At 41.5% G+C, this 20,808-nt stretch overlaps 1 protein-coding gene across 1 annotated transcript; it reads left to right on the top strand.

Annotated features, from left to right (window-relative positions):
* The first annotated feature begins 15,649 nt into the window (after window positions 1–15,649).
* Window positions 15,650–20,593, top strand: dusp5 (dual specificity phosphatase 5). Its single transcript, XM_026360857.1, has 4 exons — window positions 15,650–16,116; window positions 16,975–17,114; window positions 17,798–18,017; window positions 20,147–20,593. Exons 1-4 carry the CDS (start codon window positions 15,753–15,755, stop codon window positions 20,551–20,553), a joined length of 1,131 nt encoding a protein of 376 aa, XP_026216642.1. The 5' UTR covers window positions 15,650–15,752; the 3' UTR covers window positions 20,554–20,593.
* Window positions 20,594–20,808: the final 215 nt, after the last annotated feature.

Raw genomic sequence — 20,808 nt, 5'->3', positions numbered from 1 at the left:
ACTTACATAGGTGCCATCGCAGCACAGACACAGAGAGAGATTTGAATGAGTTTTACCGTTGTGAAGTCAGGCTCAAACAAGCAGGAGTGCACAGCAGGTAGCTGCGGGAGCGACAGGTGAAACAAAGTGCAAGTTGCGAGGATGAGTCAGGAGGAGAGGTAATTGCCATCAAATGGGATAAAATAAGCTTTTAAGTTATCAGCTGTCACTGAGCAAGAGTGTTGGTGGGTTGGAGGTGGTCGCGCGTCTGACTCATTCATTGTGTTCATCAGTGCTACTGTAGCTTGTGTATGTGGAGACTCTCTATTCTAATCACCTCCTTTGCATATTAGTCAACCTGAACGTCAACTTAGTGTCTCCAGGTGTGCGTGGGGGGTTTTGTGAATGGGAATAAGTGTAGGTTTTAACCTACAAAACCTTAATCTATTCTGCATTAGCAGTTTATATTCAGTGTCATCATTTATCACCAGATTAAGAAGCCCTGGGAGGTTTGTGGGTCAATATATTGCAGTCAGACATGGCAGGTTGTCAAAAGTAGTTTTTAAAAAAAGATCCAAAGTGATCAACTAAACCCAATTTTAGAAAACTGTTTCCTCTTATTTTAGCTTCACTTCAGCCAACATGCTCGCTTGTTGATTAATGCAAGTCGTCCTCCTGCAGCTGAAACCATTCTTGCTATAGATATTTGGTTTTACCTGTTAATTATAACTTAATTCTATTTCACCATAAAACTGAATATTTCCAAATGTCAAGGATCTTAAGAAAAACTAATATATATATATATATATATATATATACTGTAAAAAACAAATCATATTTACAGTAAATACAAATATGGGGACAAAATGTCTTATGTCTTGACTGGGAAGGCAGCTACATTCGTGGTAGATTAAAACACACTGTTACTGTGTCTATGTGTGTAGTATTACAACTAGATTACTGTGAATGCTGCAATAAATACAGTATGACATTTTTGTACATTTACATGACAGGTCCCTTGATGTACTGTACAGCCATAAGTTTTTTACAGCGCCTGAAGTAAACAAGTGTCAGCTGTGACTGTGAGAGGCAATTCACTGTCGGGGATTTTTGAATATACTTCAATAGGATGTCTTCTTTAGAAGATGTCGTCAGTTCGTGTGACTGCGGTCCGGTTTTTGGACGGTCATCTCATCGCTCCAAAGAGCAGTAACAGCTGTGGGCTGGAGAGTGATCGTCATATAGCTGCTTCGGTGGTGCGATCTGTGGGAAGAGTAAACATCACAGCAGAGAGAATTTACAGCAGCAGACAAATAAAATGTCAAGCTGGTTTTTTTTTTTATTAGTATTGTGTTTTATGATGTGTGAGCTACATACCAAACAAGTAATGATAGGTTTCAATATATATGTGTATCTGTAGTTCAAAAATAGCCGTTTGTGGGTTAGATACATGAATATACTTGTGAACAACGCGTGTGACAAACCTTGAGATTTGACAGCTGTGCAAACGGTGACAGGTGTTGTCTTTCGACACTTCCTGTGAAATAAAGTTACTATTTTTATTGCAAGCTGCTAAAGAGCTGTTCTGCTCCTTTCTGCCTTATCTAAGCTTTAAATAAAAATAATAATAAATTAACCTCCACTAGCCTCATGTTCAGGAAGAACTGGGAGATGCTGTTAAACACCTCTTTACTTCCTGCTCCCAGAACTTATCCAGGAATACCACTCAGAGAGGAAGTGCCTCACTGTCCAGACCCGCCCGGCTCTTCAACTCAGAGACACGTCTGCCTCCCCCGTCCCCTTTCATCAGTGACAGAGGTACTGCTTGATAACAGGCTTTTCTCCGTCACTGATTGAATTCAGGTAGGGCTCATTTCCAGGACATTGATTGCTTCCTTAATGAACAGACGCTGTGGAGCCTTTCGCATCATGGCTCCTTCCTTTACATTTATAGGGGTAAAACAAAGAGCAGAGATAACCTGGATTTGACTATATCTGCTTCCACTCATATCTAGGCAGGAATCATGGCAAAACGCTCCATCTGCAGCAGCAGTAGATTAAATGTCCATTAGCGTGCATCAGTGACTTGACTTTCAGGAGACAGGAAATTACCTTTTGATCTTTTACCTTTTTTTTTTCCAGGCAAATTGATGTTTACAACACGAAAACAAACACAAGATGATTTGTTTGCTGCCTGAGTGGCTGGCAAGCAACAATTTGACGGCAATTCAGGGATCAAATCTGCCCAGTCACGACTCTGTTGATGCTGCAGTTGCCATTCAGATCTCTGATCTGGCTCACAACAAACTGCATGAATCAGAATGTGACGCTGAATTGGGTTCCTCATTTAGACTTTCACGTGATGTCATTATAATGCGAGAGATCAGTGAGTTGCAGGAAAGTTAGGAAGATAAATGGTGAAACAACGTGACCGGCTATTACTAAGAACAGTAACAATTAAATGTAAACTTCAGAGGATCTGTGTCGTCATCGTTCTTGGCATGTTTCAGAATATATTTTGAAATAAAGACCTTTTTCTCAGTCTATTGTCTTTGCATCCTCTTGCCTCAGATTGTTCTGTTAATGATTTCACACCTTTCCAAGCATGTGAAAACATTTCCACTTGTTCAGGTTGAGTAGGTGGAGAGGCAGGCAGTGATGGCGTTATGGGGTTTCTGGAGAAAAACCGAGGAAATGCAATATGTATTATTCATCCTGGTTCAAAAAGGTTGTTAAAAATGACCGTTTCAAATGTTCTTAGTGTTTTTTTATGGTTGGATGTTGGCACAAAATGGGTCAAAGTCAAAGCCCTTGTTTTGAATTCTATAAGTATTGTGGTGAAGAATTGAGAGGTACATAACTAAGACATTTAATGTGTTAAAAAACTCTTTGTGGTCCCTTTTGTCTGCTATCAAAGGGATCTGTGTCCCTCTAGAAACGGAAATGACTGTGTGAGGATTTTCCATTGAGATATTTCTGCTTCATATCTGTTTCTGTGAGTCTGAGTGTGCTGGGTACTATCCACAGCCTCGGATGGACTTTTTCTTGCTCATCATTTTTCTCGGCGTGACTAAGAATCGGTGTGTATTTCTCACCAGACTGAGTCAGTGATCACGATCTCAGTAACTGTAATAAACCACTGGTCAAAAAAAAAAAAGGTCATCTGTCTCTCACACATGGTCATTTTAACATCCTCCTGTTCAACTGTGGCACAGTTATGTACTTGAGAGTAGAAGCATCATTGTTCCACGACATAGGTTTAAAACGACATGCTGTATATTAAATACAAGACGAGTGGGTGTGGAGCCGTTGGAGTAATGCACCTAACAGAGCAGGGACGTGTAACGAGTAAGTAGCCTATTTTTTAAGTTGGTAATAATAATTTATTATGGTTTTTAAGACACTTTCCTGACAGTGGTGTGTTCATTCAGAATTTCTAAATGTACAGGTCATTAAGAAGGAGCGGAAGCTACAGCAGCAAAGTACCAGCCAGATAAAAATGAGCAGTGTCAGATTATGGTGACCTTGCTCTACATCTGTATGGACATGGTGGCATTTTGCTAGTCAGCTGGTGGACAAGCAGCTGACTGAGGGCCAAAGAGTGTGAAGCTAGAATGAAGCAGCTGGTGCGAATGAGCTAATGCAAGCGTGGCTGCGGTGCTCTGTCTCAGCCAGCACTGTGCTTCATTATCTTTATTTCTCATATACCAGCAGCCAATATGGTGCACTGTCAATTCTAGAAATAGTACATATACTGCACGTAGTCTCCAATAATAAGTTAGAGGTGCTGTTTGAGGCGATGTAATGAGCTGCACTGACACATTTTTCCAAACAAAAGAAAGACATCGCTCTTTAAAGTGGTGATAAATCTTCCCAAACAGGCACACGCACACAGCTCACTGTCTCCAACACCTCCTGCATCTCCACAATCTCCTTCCCACCTAGTCTAACTAGCCAGTGAGTCATTACCAGGGACAGCTTATATGAGTACAAATGGCCACAATCCCAGGCAGCAGCTTGAGCTATGTTTACATTATGAAGCTTCAAAAAATAAAAATGTTCTTCTCCTCTCTGTTTGCTGGGATAAAAGACACGTTAGGTAATAAGTTTTCCCCACATTTTCATTTACTTTGAGTCATGGTCTCCTGGTTTCAAAACTCACTTTCTGGAACATGATGGAACAAAAACATCTCTCCCACTGACATTTAAAGACACTCCCAGCACTGATCTTTTTTCTATGAACACGGTGTGTCATGGTGATCAGCAGGTACAAACCTCTCACCACACTTCCATTGCATCAGGCCATCACTTGCAGTATCTGTTGGGACACACAGTGTTGGAACAGGTTGCAAGAAACCAGCCCAGATGTGGTTTGGTTTGGACACTGTCCAGTGCCCACATGACCCACTGCATCACCTATGACTAATAACTGAAATGTGCAGTTTCTGTTCGTAATGTTTTATGTAGCAGAAGGTTAAAAACAGAACAGTAAACTATAACCATGGTATTGTCAGCTCATAGTTATGTGAAACACATTGGTCATCCATTCATGCACCCACATGAGCAAAACTAGCCCACATTCGTACCCATGCACTTGATCAATGTGAGTCCACTCATACGCATGAACGGCATCAGTAGAAATGCTCTAAACACTAGTTTTAAGAACAAACAAGCTGTTCTCCATGGATCACATGTTCCTCCTGATGTTGTTCACATCACCTGTTTTCATATTTCCCCGATATGTTGTTCAGTTTCTGTTCCTTTTTTTGTTTTTTTTTTTAGAAAGGCACCTGAAATGTTCGTCCATCTGTTTTGGCTTCTCCAGATTTGCACCTGCACCCTCTATGGAAGTTGCCAGCAACTCAGTCTATTTAAATGTTAATTGCAGTGGTTGCAATGGCAATTGCATTTGTTTTTTCATTGGATTCTTATGAGATTTAGTATAGCTTCTTTTTATTACTACTTACTTTCCAGCAGACCATCTGCATGTTGATTCTTACCACGCTGTTATATGAAGGCCAGTGTATGCAAGTGCCTTGCATGAATCAGCAATGTATTTTGTTGATAAATTTGGAAGACATGTTGAAATAATGCCACAAAAGGAATAGAGAAATAGAGATCAGGATGTTCATTACCTTCACTTTTGATTTGTCACTCCGATGAAACAACGTGTGTTGTTTATTTATAATTAAAGTTTCTCACTCTCTCATCCTACTGGCTCAAAAGTGAACATCTCATCTTGTGTAGGATGCAGCCACTTCATCACAGTTGGAACTCAAGTGCCATTTATTGCCCCTTACGTGTCTTTCCTCCTCTGCCCCTCCTTACACCACTCCAGCCTCCCACCCCCCACCCACAGGCAAGTCTTATCAAGAAGCAGCAGTTCCTCGTAATCAAGGCAGCGGCTTATCAAGATAAAATTAGACCCTCATTCTATCAGATAGCTCTGTGGGTAGGAAGGAAAGAGTATGAGAGAGGGGCAGCGGGGGAGGAATTCCTTCAGCAATAAGGGATGTGTAACCTTCGTGTCCTCTCGAACAGCCAAACTCTTCTCCCTGAGTCACTTGGTTGAGGTGGCAGCCTGGGGAGTTACAGGCAAGAAGAAAAAAAAAAACACAAGAAATTAAGAGTCAAACCTCCCACATCCCTCTCCCCTCCCTTTGTCACTGATTGGGGGAAGTTAGATGGACACAGACAATGTATGAGTCACCAGCCTGGCCCCTACCTCAGCTCCTCTGAGAGAGTGCGAAGAACCAAAAAAACAGTTGACTGTCTAAATAAAGTCATGACCATATCCAGTGCACTGAATCTTATCCCCTTAAACACAACCATTACAAACTCACAACGGCCTGCATAATAATTATACAGTTCATGTATACGTATGACTAAATGAGGTCTACCTTGATCACGAATTTCCGCACGATTTGCCAACCCATTGATAATCTGTCATCTTGATTTCTACAGTCTGGAAACACATCAGACTTTTATTTAAATGTGGTTTCTGACAAACACTCTGTGACTATCATGGTGCCTCATGCTGTGGGTGTCACTGGGCAGGCATGCAGCAAAAAACGAGAAATGTAAATTAAACCTGCAAAACCTGCAGGTTTCCAGTCTCCCAAACCCAGTGCAGATCAAACTTAGCATTGGAACAAACACCCTTACCTGCAGTTATCTGTAAATCATGCGTAGGCCTCACCCAGTCGGACATATTAACATACACTCAGACTTGTGGTCCGACCAGAATGTTAATCAAATACACTTTGAAATTGTGTGAGCACATGAATACATAAGAATATCTTTAAAACATAAAACAGGCAGCAAGAAAACATTATTTTATTGTTGTTGTATTTAAAAACTAGTTAAACAAGAATACAGTGCACCGTGCTTCACAAGACTAGGACCTGGTGCAGAGGGTTCCCGCAGTCCCACGTGAACTCGGTTCTCAAGTCAACACTGACTTTTGAGGTTCTCTGAAAGCAGAGAGCTCTTCATAAAGATTCACAGTAAGATCATTTACTGAATAGCAACAGAATAGCAAACCTCAAAGGTCATTTTATTTTTAAATTTACAGTTAAAATTAGGATTGTCAAATTAAAATAAGGAGGGAGGAGCTGGTGCCAGTAATCCCAGCACCACTGGGTTACAGGCTACTGTACATCAGCTTCCTGTTCACTGCACTGTCACATTTTCTGTGCTGTGTTTCATGTGTCAACACAGTTTCTCTGTTTGAATCTACACCAATACTCCCCAGTGGAGTTCCCCCATTTCAGAAAAAAATAATAAAGTCACAAACCTATGTCATGTATGTATTGAAAGAAATGAGTAATGTCTGAATATAAAATATCAGTATAATTTTCCTTTAAACAGTGATAATGCAGAGCCACAGCGGACCCCTACACATCTATGATGTCAGGTGTGTCGCCACATTATCATCTCTTCATATGCAGAATCACTAAAATCCTCACCGCAGATGTTTTTCTCTATTTTCCGGACACACCTGCTCCCTATGATAACAATTTGTGTGCGTGTTAGCACTGATGTTGTCTATACCGTGTGTGGAGTATGTGTGTGTGTGTGTGTGTGTGTGTGGGTGCTGTTGCCTATACCTGCTTCCTACAACGTGGGCACTCCCCAGTCGCCACCCGCTCCCAGAGCTCCTATCTATTACATCTTTCCATCCCTGCCTCTGTCTTTCCATCCGCTGAGTGGGAGAGCGCCTGCGTCAGTGTGTACTTGCAGGCGCGTGTATAAGTGTGTTATATGTGTGTTATATGTGCGTGTGATTAATGTGGAGTGGTGCAATCTGTAAGGTTCCAGTGAGTTTAATCTCAGCTGAGTGGATCTGGCTTTGTGCCTCCCACACAGGTGATAAGAGGAGAGGATGGGGAGGATTGATGCAGGGGCAAGCTGGACAACAGAGGGTGAGAGGAGGGGTTGGAAGTAAAACACAGAGGAGCTGAGAGGGGGACAAAGAGACACAGACACAATGAGAAAAGGTGTGGGTGTGGGGGGGGGGGGGTGGGGGTTCTTCCTTTACAGTTTTAATCAATAAATTAAAAAGAAAGAAAGAAAAGAAAACCTAATCTTAGTAAATCTGCATGAGGAGGCATTTCTGACCTGGCTGTGTCTTTAGATAAATGCTATTTTTTGTAGCCACAAACTTGTAATTTCCCACATATACACATCTGGATACTTATTTATACTTATTTTAAGATGTTAAACGTTTATATTTACAGCTCCATATTCAGACTGTTGTATTATTAGCTGTATTCTTCTCCACAACAAAGTTCCCTGTGTAAAAGCTACACTGCTCCCACTGAAATCATTCAACCGTTTGTAATTGCTTTATAATTTCACATCACCACATGCCAAACGATTATGAATTTAGACTTATTCCTCTAAGCCTTCAGTTATAGACCATATGACACACGGCTACTTTCACCTTAGGAACACACACACACACAGCTGCAGATACAAATTAATGTCTGGAGGAACATGACTCCTTGAACAACAAAGGTCAGTTTGTCAGGCATCAGGAAATTCTTAGTAGCCACCAAAGGCTATTTTGCCTCTAAATCAACATGGTTTTTGTTTAGGTTTTGTTAGGCGACCACATCTAAAACGATATAGAAGAAGGATAAAAATGCACCCAAACACTGAGCCGCAAAACTAAATGGAACACTTCTTGAAACTAGCTTTATAACCTTGAGGCTTATTGACTTCTGGGAGCCTCAGCTATCTGAAACTCTTTCAGCCTTTTATTATTTGCTTCCCCTTCTATTATTATATTTCACAGCTCTGTGTTTTATAATTTCATACATGGGCAAAGGTGAACTGACAAGTTCACAGTCACCGTGACTTTAGTGAGTTCTCCCCAGTGGCCATAATAATAAAAGCTTTCATATTATGTCTCCCTGCATTCATATACAACCCACATTATGTTTTCTTTATCCATGATGTACACATCCATATATAGTGAGTTGATGATCCATTGACTGACTCATCGCCAAAGCGCTTAAAGTGATATTTATTGCCTTCTCAAAGTACCATTAACACCCGCAGAGAGGCAAACACCAGCTACGTTTTCAGTACTGCTCCTGTGTTTATTTATCTTCTGTCTTTCTTCCATCATGTCGTATGTGACCCACTCAGCGGAAGTGAAGACAGATAACAATACAGTGACATATTTAGTGTGTATACCTAAAGGCACTAAACAGAGTTAAAGAGCCGGAGAGGAAGGAACAGCTCTGCAGAGGCATTGTGTACTGTAGTGCTTAGTGTGTACTGATATAAGGCAGAGCAGGCGGAATGAAAGGTGATAGTTTGCAAATGATATAAGCTTGTGGTCACAATCTCAACTTGATTAATCACTGAGGCCAAGGGGTTTCATTGCAGTTGCTTTTCTAGAGTAGATTTTAAACCTGCTGAAATAGAAAAAGGTCAGGTGACCTAATTAAGCACAAGAATCCGCTACTGGCTACCGACCAATTCTGAAAATAACTCAACACTGTAGGTTTTAGCAAATGCCACCTTCATTAATCTGTATTTTTCTGCAGATTAATGTGAATCTTCTTCGACAAGTCAGCAGGATAAGTTGTATCAGGCTTTGCATCAACAATGTTTATATTAAATAGGATCAGCAAGAGCTGTTAGGTGCAACTGACCAAATAGCCATGTTGACAATTCAAAACAGGAAATGACTACACGTTGGTGCATTAACTTTTCACCGCATGCTTCTGTGAGAGCTCTGCTGTAAATAAGTTACTCATCACTGGGTAAAGACCAGAGATAAGCGGCATGTATCCATGTAGAGTGAAGTCAGCTTTCTTGGACTGTCATCTGTGATGGCAGCTTTCACAAGATCTGCATTAGTACCTGCGTTATTTTAAGAGATGTGATGAATGTGGGCTCTTCTTTAAAACTCCTCTTCAGCAACCCAGTCATGCTGTGATTCACGGTAAAGTACAGCAGACCGCTTTCCTGGTCGTTACAGGATCCCTACAGCCCAGAAATGCTGCCTGCTTTGTGGGGCGCCTGGACATAAAATGGTGTTTTACATGTCATAGAGCGGTCTGAACGCCTCCAGCTCGGCGCTGAATTCCCACAGCAGACTTATCTCTGCAGCGTGAACAGGGAAAAGCCACATTTGTCACCACCTGAGGCCTCAGCTATTTTTACGCAATGACACTTTCACCTGAAGACCTCGAGCGACTTTTCTTGTAACGATAACTATGAGAAAAGATGAACTTCCTATCTGTTTAATCTGCCAAACACACACATAGACACACACACGTTCCCTCACACTCTCTCTCTCTCTCTCTCTCCCCTTGAATTGCCCAAGAGTCTGGCTTGCCTCAAAGAGTCATGATGACGGTGAGTGGTGGGTGGAAATGGGGGTTGAGTCAAGACTTTGAAGCCTTTTTGCGTGTGTGTGTGTGTGTGTGTGTGTGTGTGTGTGTGTGTGTGTGTGTGTGTGTGTGTGTGTGTGTGTGTGTGTGTGTGTGTGTGTGTGTGTGTGTGTGCGTTTGTGTGTTCAGCATGTGTCATCAGAGTCATCGTATCATGACTTGAACCCAGGAATACCAAGCATTCTTGTCTCATATTGAAGTTGGCAGCCACAGGTTGACTGGATGTAGTTTGAGTCTTCGGTTACTCACGACACTGACGGTTGTTTTTGCTGTCTCTGTTAAAAAACAAGAACCAACATGTGACTGAATTTATTAGCGTCTCCCAAGATACTTGGTATCATTGAGACGCCCATGAAGGTTGATATTGTTTCTTTTCTAACAGTACTTTTGTTCCTCACACTTCTGACACCCGTCATGTGACAATATGTATGTTATGTACTTATGTATTATTATTTTTACTGAATATTGTTTATCTGCATTCTGTAATTCTGTGGCATTTATTTGACACTTGAGTCTAAATATACAGAGAGACTTGGCTACATTGAGCTTCATAATTAAAAAATCGAAACTGTTTATTTTAAACACTATTCTCAGTCTGAATAAGTTAGAACCATAATTCGAGTTACATTTAGATATTCATAGCTATAGATAGATTCAAAGAACAAATTCAGAACAAATGTTGGTTGGATCTTTTTTCTTAGGAAATGTTAGCATGTTCTACCAAAGAGACACTGGCCCTTTAAACTTGATTTCCTAATATTTCACAAGAAACAAACAGAAGAGAAAAGGTCAGAACTGTATTTCCTGTTCTCTGTCATTAACCATGTCACGGACATCTGATTAATCTTGATGATCCTTTTGAGGCCCCATTTGCATTTTTTGATTTGAAATACTGTATGAAACTTTTTTTGAACATTTATTACTAGACATATTGTCTAAAACCTAATATATCTATTATATGAAGAGGATTGTTCCAAGCATTCTGTGATCCATCTTTGTTTCTATGTTTTTGAGTGAGGCTCAGATCATTCCAAGTAATTCTGCCTCATTTTCTAATTTTCAGTTATTGTAATTTCATAAGAAACATTATCTGCTATTGTTGAGCTGAGGACAAATGAGCAAGAAGATTAAGAGCTGAGAAGAGCAGAGTGGATAGATTTTAAGGTTCATGCTAGCACTAGCTGGAGTAACACATGCAGCCTTAAGTTGGATCTTTACTGCTGGGCTTCTTTTGTAATTGAATACATGCACATTTTGGGTTTGAACGCTACAACATCTGACACACCACACTAGTAAACGCACTGTGTAAAACGTACAAAAACAACTCCTGATAAACCATACTCTTTATCAGCATTTCCCATATTTTTTTAATTCAGCGAGAGACATTACCAGAAGTGACTCTTGTTATAGAAATAAATGTTTTCATCGTGGTTCTGCACTGAAACTGCCTCTTTGGGTTTTTGGTACATGAGTGGAATTCCAGTCTGCTGCACACCATGGTCAGCTGAGGTGAGATGAGTAATGTGAGCCTTATTGGGAAACAGCATCATCTCTAAGCTCAGTCAGCAAACCAGGAAGCACCTGTGCAACTGAGGGGGGAGCGTGGTGAGCGGGTGTACATGTCCCTGAAAAGGTGGCCTATTGTGTTTCGGGGGCTTTTTATAAGCCACATGTAAGAAGGGAGATTCTGGACAGGAAGCGACTTGGTGCAGTCAAATACCATCCTAATGCAGTCAACGTTATTGTCCGCTCAAAGCAGCAACAAATAATGTAAATAAGATATTACTTTATGAAATACAAGGTAAAGTATATAAGCAATTAACAGCCTCAGCAAAAACTGGTGCTGGAGCTCGTGGTCAGACTACAGTACATACACACATCTACCTCCAAGCATTTTGTTCTTTCTGTATTCTTTCTTTATTGTTCCACAAAAACTTGCACAGCGAAGTTCAACAGCCCAAAACATTTAGATCTCGAAAATAGCACACGATGACAGTAAACTTCAGGGCACAGAGTCAAAGACAAATAGATTTTTCTTGCAGCCACTATTTTGGATCAGTGCTCGACAGTGAAACAACAAGAAATCAATAACGAATGAGGCAGAAAAGCAATTTTTGTATTGGCAGGAGCCTCAACAGATAGTGCAACCATAAAACTGGAGGGTTTGTTTTTGGTAGTATTTTTTCTGGAAATTGCTAAATTACTGTGGGAAAAGCAGGTTAATGGAAAATAGGTAATAGAACCACGATAAAGTCCTTTGAGGATCTTCTCAAACCCACCATCCAGCCTGCTGTTATTGAATTGCCCATACATGTCATATTTATCTGAGTTCACAGTCATCCATTTTCCCAGCACCATTTTGTTATTAGATGATAGAGGGTTTTGTTTTTATCACTGTCACTGTAGACATGAGAGAGACGTCTAATGGTAAAATGACCTCACTCAACAGCACAGATCACAGCAAATAATAACAAAACCGTCTCTTTGCTGCTTGAGAAAACCTAAATTGTTCAGTGTTCCTGCTGAAATGCAGATGCTGTTTGTTCTGACTGTCATGTTGACAAGTCTGCTGTGATGATACGTGGCAGTACCGGGGGTCACTTCACTTCCGTGGACCTAGAGGAAGCTGAGAGCACTGGTCACACTCTGCAGGGTTTTCTCCTTTTCTCTTTCTCTTTACTGAATATTTCCGTAAGTAAAGGATTAATTGTTTGGTCTACGGAGTGTCTAAAACAGTGATATCATTCTCAAAGTGTTCTAAACACCTAAACAATTAATTGTTTTACATCTAATCACCTAAGATATACAGTAGTCTTTGCTTTTCACATAACTTCCTGTGTATTTAAATCCACATTGGCTGCAGTTCCCATTCTTTTACGTATTAATCTGCAGACCCTCAAACACTAAACAGAAACATCCCAGTTTTTCAAACTGACCCATTGCACTCGTGACCCGCTGGCATCCCCACACAGATGACACAGCTCGTGGAAATACTGTGTTCAACACTGTCACAGTCAATACAACAGAGTCCTAATAGCTGAGCAGCTGGCTACAGGAGTCTGTGCAAACGGGCGTGTGGCTGGCTCTAACATTGCCTGCCTGCTTCCTGTTAGCGTTACTGCAGAGATATTGATAAAGTTACTGATGCAATCCCGATATTGTTGCATCAATAAACCCTGATGTGAGAGGAAAAGGAAAGAGAAGAGAGAAAGACATGTTTGAATGAGGAGTGGGCTGAACACATGTTTTGTTCATCTGGCTCGTCTGGGTCCACCGTTGTTATTTACCCTCGACACAAACAAACCACATAATAAAATGAGGGCTCGGAAACGGATGGTGGGCCTCCCTGCTCATCAGCCATGATGTCACAAGCCCAGATTAGATTGGACCATATGGCACGCTGCCTGCTGTCCCTCTAATCCTCAGTCGCCATCCAGGCATCTCTAAACCCAGCCCCAAGTCATCTTAGAGTGCATCCATGTATTATCTATCTACTGTCTCTATGCAACTGCCTCTTTTTTCTCACACAGGCAACTGTCCAGGGATAAGTCTACATGCAGATGTTTTTCTTCATTACAGAATGAGACTCTATTGATTTGTTTTTAGGGGTCTGTCCATCTGTATCTGTGCTGTCACTGCGTCTGTCCATTTGTTACATTTTACTGATTGTAAAATATTTTACTCATCCTACGGGACATTTATGACAGCTGCCGTTCAACTGCTACTTGTGTCTTGCCAAAAGACACTTTGACATGTAGGAGGAGCCAGGGCTCAACCCCACAACCCTGTCGTTTGTGGAGAACTTGTTCTTACAACTGAACCATAGCCGCCCCCATTTCAGTTAATCAGGGCTGCTCGGTTTTTCTTCTTCTTCTTCTGTCTCTGTTTTGCTCTCATTATCATTCCCACGCATTCATGCAGCAGACACAACATGATGTAATTCACACTTGTTGGATTCATTTGACCAGTGGGGATTTCAGGGCCTCTTGTTCACACTGTGTACACAGGTTAGACTTTTGAACTCTTCTCACAAACTGAGTGGGAAAAGACCGTAATGCATGCAGTAGACAGAATCTAATGGGAAAGTTCAGCCAGTTGCCCTATTCATTCAAGTTTATTGAAGGGATCTTTTACAGTTTTTGGAAAATGCTTTTCTCTTTTATTCTGAGTGTTTTAATAAACACAAAGAAACAAATAAACTGTGTCCGTCCAAAGGCAACAAAAACAGCCACCTGTAAAGCTAAGCTAATTGTAGCCTGTTTAATTAAACCATACAAAGTGAGAAGGTAAATAGTTGTATTTGCACTTTGGTTTTTGCATTGATTAAATAAATGTGACAAAAAGTGCTAATTAGTGAGCTTCAAAGGGGCCTGTAGGTGGATTTTCTCAGCTCGAGACAGAGACAGGCTAATTGCGTTAACGTACTTGCCAAACAGGAGAACAAGAGTATTTCCGAACTTCTTCTTAATTTGTGCTTTTTGACTGAGAATCTATGAAATGACTAATAGTAGCTGTAAGGAACAGTTTGTTGTGACTCTTTCTTGCTCTTTACCGCAAGTGTGACATACTGTTTCACAAAACCCAAACGCAGTCCTCTGCTCACTGTAATGACTAGTTGCATGTCGTGTGAGTGAAGGCAGTGTGACGTTTAAACCTGTTAAGTTATTAGGTTTACTTACTGAGGGATATAAGGCAGGTTCACTGGGCTAAACATGGGACTAAGCGGAAGTTGCTTTATTCTCCCTGTCATCTGTCTCTTTTAAATTACCTACATTACTGACTATTTATGAGTAGCCTTAAATAAAAAACACCACCTTTGGAGATTTACAGCACAGTGGGTGTGTTATTTACTGACGGGTAAATAGCGTCAACACATAGATATTATATGGCATTAATGAATCACTTTTTTATCAAGAAATGTAAATGTTTACTGGAGACCTGCAGGACTCTATGTGCTGTTTGTTTCCTATTACATAAGTGTAATATTTGTTGTTAATATTTCCCATAAGTGTGTGTGTGTGTGTGCTGTGTACATTGTGTGTGTCTCTGTGACTATAGTTCCTCTTTTATCAGGAAGTCACACATCAATGATGAATTATCTGTTTTACAGAAATTCAATCAGCAACTATTCACTCACTTACTAATTTCTTAAGCAAACACGTGAGGATTTAGCTTTTCCCCATTAGGCATCATTGGAAATGGATTATTTTTGGAAATGGATCTGTTAATCAGAGAAATCTAAACATTTGAAGGCAACTGTTTTCATATGATGTATATATTCAGCAGATATTCATGATAAACAACAATCGCCAGTCGTTTCCATGCCTGTAGACTGTATTTATATGTGTTTGTGGTGCAGTAGCATCATTCACCTCTTCACATCACCTCTATTACTGTATTTTTCTTGTAAAGATTTGTAATTGTGGCTGTAGTCAGTGTTTCAAATCATTATTCGATTTGTACAGTTAGTCATCCATTTCTGGTTTTAAGCCCTTCAAATGGTCGCTGAAAACGAAGTGGAACCTGAAAATGAAAGGTGTAGGTGCGGGGTGAGGACACTGAGTAATAGCTGAATCAAGCATCATCTGGAGGTTTTTCTGTTTACCAGGACCGGAGGAGGGGCCTCGGTGCAGTCATCGCTGTGGGCGTGGTCTTAGCTACGTTCACACCTCGCCGGTGTCCATATATGGTTCGTGACGTCACGCGCCGGAGGTCCCATTCACATAAAACTGATCGGCCGGAATCCCCTCGGAGGAAATGTAGACACGGACGAGCACGGGGCTCCTCGCTCGCCCGCATCCACCGTATAGGAGCAATCCAACTGTATTCTTTAGGCAATAATAACAACTCCTAGACGTCAAAATGAAAGTGTCCAGCATAGACTGCCGGCGTCTGCGGAAAATCATCAGGAAGGAGTGTGGAAGCTGCCTCATTGTGGACTGCCGACCTTATTTCTCATTCACGAACTCCAACATCAAAGGCTCTGTCAATGTCAATCTCAACTCAGTGGTGGTGCGGAGGTCCCGAGGAGGACCGGTGCCGCTGCAGTTTGTCATCCCGGACGAGAAAGCCCTGTTTCGGCTTCGGGAGGGGAGCATATCGGCGATCGTAGCTCTGGATGACCGGACGTCCCATTGGCAAAAACTGAAAAAGGACAGTGTAGCACAAATAGTAATAAACACGCTCTCACATCTAGCGAGCGGGGCAAACATCTGCTTCCTAAAAGGTGAGATGTCTGGGAAATTAATCTACTTAATCCAGAAAGTGAAAAACAAAGATGTGTTTGCTGATCTGATTTAAACCCTGGCGATGTACAGCTGGTTCACGTTTTTATCTAACTTTTCATGTGTTTTTATTTAAATGATAAAAAATATTAGGCTACCAAACGTCAGTATGGCTTTACTTTTGTTTCATTTTGAGGCTTCTCTCAAAACTAAATTATTCCTGGAGGAATATGAACAGAAATATTTTATAATAATTTATATTTAACTGTTCTTATTTAAACTTCTGAGAATAATGTATGTCTATATAAATGCAATGTAAATGAATCGTTTCAGATGTAGATACTGTTTTAGGATTTAGCCTCTATAATACAGTCTATATCTTATTTTTGGTCTTTGTCGCTGGTTTCGGGAGAAACCTCTTTTTTTTTTTTCCTCGCACTTCTTGGAGCGACGTCCTGCAGCGTGCGTCAACGGAGCGCATGAGTCAGATCGTGAGAAACGCAGGCGAACTGGCGGCGTTAAGACTTTCATTGATAAAAAAAATATATATATACATAAGAAAACTGAATTCACTAAATCCTTCAAGACTGTGCTTAAAGTGTCGAAACGCGTCCATTTCCGTCTGGCACCTCTGCGTCAGGATGTCGGCCTAACAGGATTACCGGTCCTCAAACTGCCGACTCTTGTAATTAATTACGCTCCTATAATCAGGTTATAAAGGTCATAATCCCGCTAAGACTGTTTCATAAACGCTGCCATTTCACAAGATGTGTGTGTGTGTGTGTCAGGGGGTAGTCGTAGTGTTACGCTAAGCCTATTTTCTTGCAGTGTTTTCATGGTTTTTCTCCTTTTTTGATCAGGAGGATACGAGAACTTCCACTCTCAATACCCTGAACTTTGCACAGAGGTGAAAACAATTGACCAGAGCGGAACTGAAACTGAGAAAAGAGTCAACAGCCACAGCGAGAAGCTTTCTCACCACAAACCAGATTACGATCAGGTATGGAAACACCCTTACTACAGTAGCCCACAGTACTTCCCATCCTTTCTCTCACAGTACCAGTTTTTATTTTTAACCTCACCCAGAAAGAAAAAAAAAAAAAAACAACACATGCAAACCCTGCTGATGACAGAAGAGAGACATATTTGGCAGCAGCCATTCAAAACACATCCTCAACATAGAAGTGATATTCTCTGACCTTCGCTGCTCCCTGTCCACCTCATATTTGGCTCACAAAGGGGAGAGACCGCTCACTGATGCCCTGACATAAGGACACCCCATAGAGAAAAACACTCTTTCATCTCTGACCTTTCTTCTATTTTCGCTACTGCCCAAACCGAAAGCATGTGACTGCTTCACATCTCAAAGAGCACTCTATTGTGTCTGTTGTCCCACTGTGGGTTATTTCAATTTATTGTTCACATAATAGGGGAAATCCATTCCTCTGGCTGCACGCATCAGTGTACATTTTGTCTGCAGATGAACATCATGTTCAGCTTGTAGGTGTGCATGTTGTGGCTTCGACCATGGGTGTATTATCTCAGATGTGTATTAAAGTGGGCCAAAGCAGACGCATCAGGGCTTAGGGTCCAATATTATTTCTTGTTAGAGGTTCGTCTGTTGTATGTTGTAGAGCTTATCTACTTGTCTCACATCTTTTTTCTTGCCTCTTTGCCCCTCAGGGTAAACCCGTAGAGATCCTGCCTTTCCTCTACCTCGGTAGTGCCTACCATGCCTCGAGACAAGACTATCTCAGTGACCTTCACATCACGGCCTTGCTCAATGTGTCGCGCAGGGATCTGCAGCCGGCCAAGGGTCACTACGACTACAAGTGGATACCAGTGGAGGACAGCCACATGGCTGACATCAGCTCACACTTCCAGGAGGCCATAGAGTTTATTGGTGAGTTGAAACGAATGGATCTCTCTTATTAGGCAGAGCTCTTTCAGTATTTACTGGTTCGCTGGGTTTACTTCCAACTGTTAGTATCAGGATGCAGTTTTTTATATTATAAAGTAGCTGATTCGTTGGCTTAGAAGTCAGAATAGTTCACTTACTCAAACCAGCTAGAGAGGGAAATAAATATGCCACTGGAATCTTTTCCTGAAATAACACCCACCTCAGCGTCTGTATATTTATAGTGCACCACCACCTCAAGGAGTCTCAAGTACACCTGAGCTGACACAAATAAATACATAGGTGTATTTATATTTGAAATACGTCTTCAGATAAGCCCCCGTTATCGCTGCCTCTCACCTGCTGCCATTCACAAATAGAGGGATATAAGAAACCGTAATCACTTTAACTTGATTGCCAGCCTCAAATCCGTCATTCAGGATTTACTCAGTTCCCCCATCCTCTTTCCACCTCCTTCCCTCTCTCCCTCCCTCCAATCCTCTCCCCGTGTAAATTTGGAAAGATGCTCCCATGTCGTCATTGCCTCGCAGGCCTAATCTTTGCTGGGTGTGGTCAGTCAGTGGGATGACTGGGTGAGCTGTCCGTGTTTAGTAATGGTGGGGTGGAGGATGTTCAGGGCCCTCTCTCACACAAAAAAACACCCACACCCACACCTACACACACATTTGTTTATGATGGTTGGGTGGAAGATAAGCGTTAGCTGATTGACACGCAATGAATAAGCATAGTTACCGGTCGTTTACAGGTGTTAATCATGGTGAACCTGAAAGCAGCAGGGCAGTGAATGTGTTTCTGAGGGAGAAAGAGTGTGTGGGAGAGGAGAGAGGTGCTGGATAATAGCAGCAGGCACAAATGATATACACAATGCGCTGGTGGCTATTTATAGCCTGGTATAACCAAGGACTAAGCTCACCTACGAGCGACTTGGCTGACCGGTGTTAGTTGGCTACTGTTGTTGGTATTGTGCATTGTTTGGGGATGCAGCCTACATTTAGGGTCTCTTTGAGTAAGCCTGTTTATTACATAAGGCAGAAAGTGATTCCAGGGTTGAGTTTAGCCTACATTCGGGCACAACTACCAAAATTCATCAACTATGCCAAGTGATTAGAAATGTGGTGCACACAAATCCTCACTGAGCTTCCTCTGGCCCCTAAAAGAATATCAGTCACCAGCCCGAAAGTCTTCTGACCTGATGATGAACAGTTGAGGGAAGAGATAATAAATATTATTGACCTCCTGGATGAAAATAGCTTCTTAAGCGTGTCATGACATATTCAGCCAATGAGGTGCATCGAGGATGGTCATTAAAACACCCACTGCTGCTGTTAGTCTTTTTTTTTTTTTTCAGCCCTCTTCCCTCTTGCTGCATCCTCCATTTCAGATGGGAGAACTGTGATTCATTCATGCAGTTTATCAAGGATCAGAGCTGTCAAAAATGATTGTTGTTCCCCTGGCAGTGACTCTCAGGGCCAGACAGAAGTGGTCCCACATGTTTCTATGTAACAGAGAGTGAGAGAGACGTGTAGGTGTCTACAGTGGCCTTGTTGAACCAGTGTCTGTGGATATATCAAACACAGACAAACAGGAGACGTAGTAATTTGCAGTAGTTCTGAGAATATGTGATGAGCAACACTTATACTGGCGACAGAAACTATATTTCTTTGTAGGTACTCTTAATGTACCCTCATGTGTCTGTGTGTGTATAGAAACTGGTAGGCTAAATGATGTATGTGCATCCAGGCAGTCCTGTGTTCCTTTTTATTTCTGTATGTGCGAGAAAGAAACTAGATAGGATGTGCAAAAATGTTCTCATTTAGTGGTGAGTGGGAGTAAACTGTAGATAATAATTATACATTTAAAATGTGTTTTTCATTTGCTATTTTTGACAGTTCGAACTCCCTGTTGATTCATTATAATAATTTGATTTCTTCAGTATCAATTAAAAATGCCCACAAACAAAATAGAAATAAATAAAATCTGACACCATTTTAAATAAAATTTGTAATTTGCTACAATTTCACAGACACTCACAGCAAGAGAGAAAGAAAGATTGTTCCCCCAATCTGACAACAGATGATTTATGTTGCTTTGTTTGCTCTTTCTTTTCCTTCCAGATCATGTGAAACAATCCGGGGGTAAAGTCCTGGTCCACTGCGAAGCAGGCATCTCACGCTCACCCACCATCTGTATGGCCTACATCATGAGGACACAGCAGCTGCGACTGGATGCAGCCTTTGACATCATCAAGCAGCGCCGGGCTGTCATCTCACCTAACTTCAGCTTCATGGGTCAGCTTCTCCAGTTTGAGTCAGAGGTCCTCTCCACGGCCCCAGTTCATGCTGCCACACCTGAACCAGCCACACCCTGTGCCCCAGAGTCCGCCTCCTTTTTTGCCAATGACTTCACCACCACCTTCAACACCAAAAACTTTGAGCCATCCGTGTTCACCCTCCCTACCTCTTACCTGCAGTCCCCAGTCCACCACCAGTTCAAACTGAGCCCGATAACTGCACTGCCTTAAAATGAACTGTGACTGCTTGTAGTCTTACTTGAAAAAAAAAAAAAAAAAAACAATGCTCTCTGTGTGCCTGGTGTTGAAACCAGCAGAGAAGATAGACTGGAGATCAGCAGCAGTAACAGAGAAGAAGCAAGATATTAGTATTAACTTAGATGTGATGGGAGTTTGAAGCCTATGACATTTATGGGCTCCAGACATTTATACTGTTGTCCTGTCTTCTGAACTGCAGAGATGAAACAACACAGCACAGTAATAAAC

Source organism: Anabas testudineus, chromosome 1 (genome assembly GCF_900324465.2).
Source record: "Anabas testudineus chromosome 1, fAnaTes1.2, whole genome shotgun sequence".
Taxonomy (NCBI): domain Eukaryota; kingdom Metazoa; phylum Chordata; class Actinopteri; order Anabantiformes; family Anabantidae; genus Anabas; species Anabas testudineus.
The sequence above is the reverse complement of the archived record's forward strand: the minus strand, read 5'-3'. Positions and strand labels throughout refer to the sequence as shown.

Excerpts from the sequence above, each read along its gene's own strand:
- dusp5 (XM_026360857.1), top strand. The coding sequence starts at position 15,753 with ATGAAAGTGTCCAGCATAGACTGCCGGCGTCTGCGGAAAATCATCAGG. Across the intron at positions 16,117-16,974 it reads AAACATCTGCTTCCTAAAAG|GAGGATACGAGAACTTCCAC; the intron begins GTGAGATGTCTG and ends TTTTTTGATCAG. Across the intron at positions 17,115-17,797 it reads ACAAACCAGATTACGATCAG|GGTAAACCCGTAGAGATCCT; the intron begins GTATGGAAACAC and ends TTTGCCCCTCAG.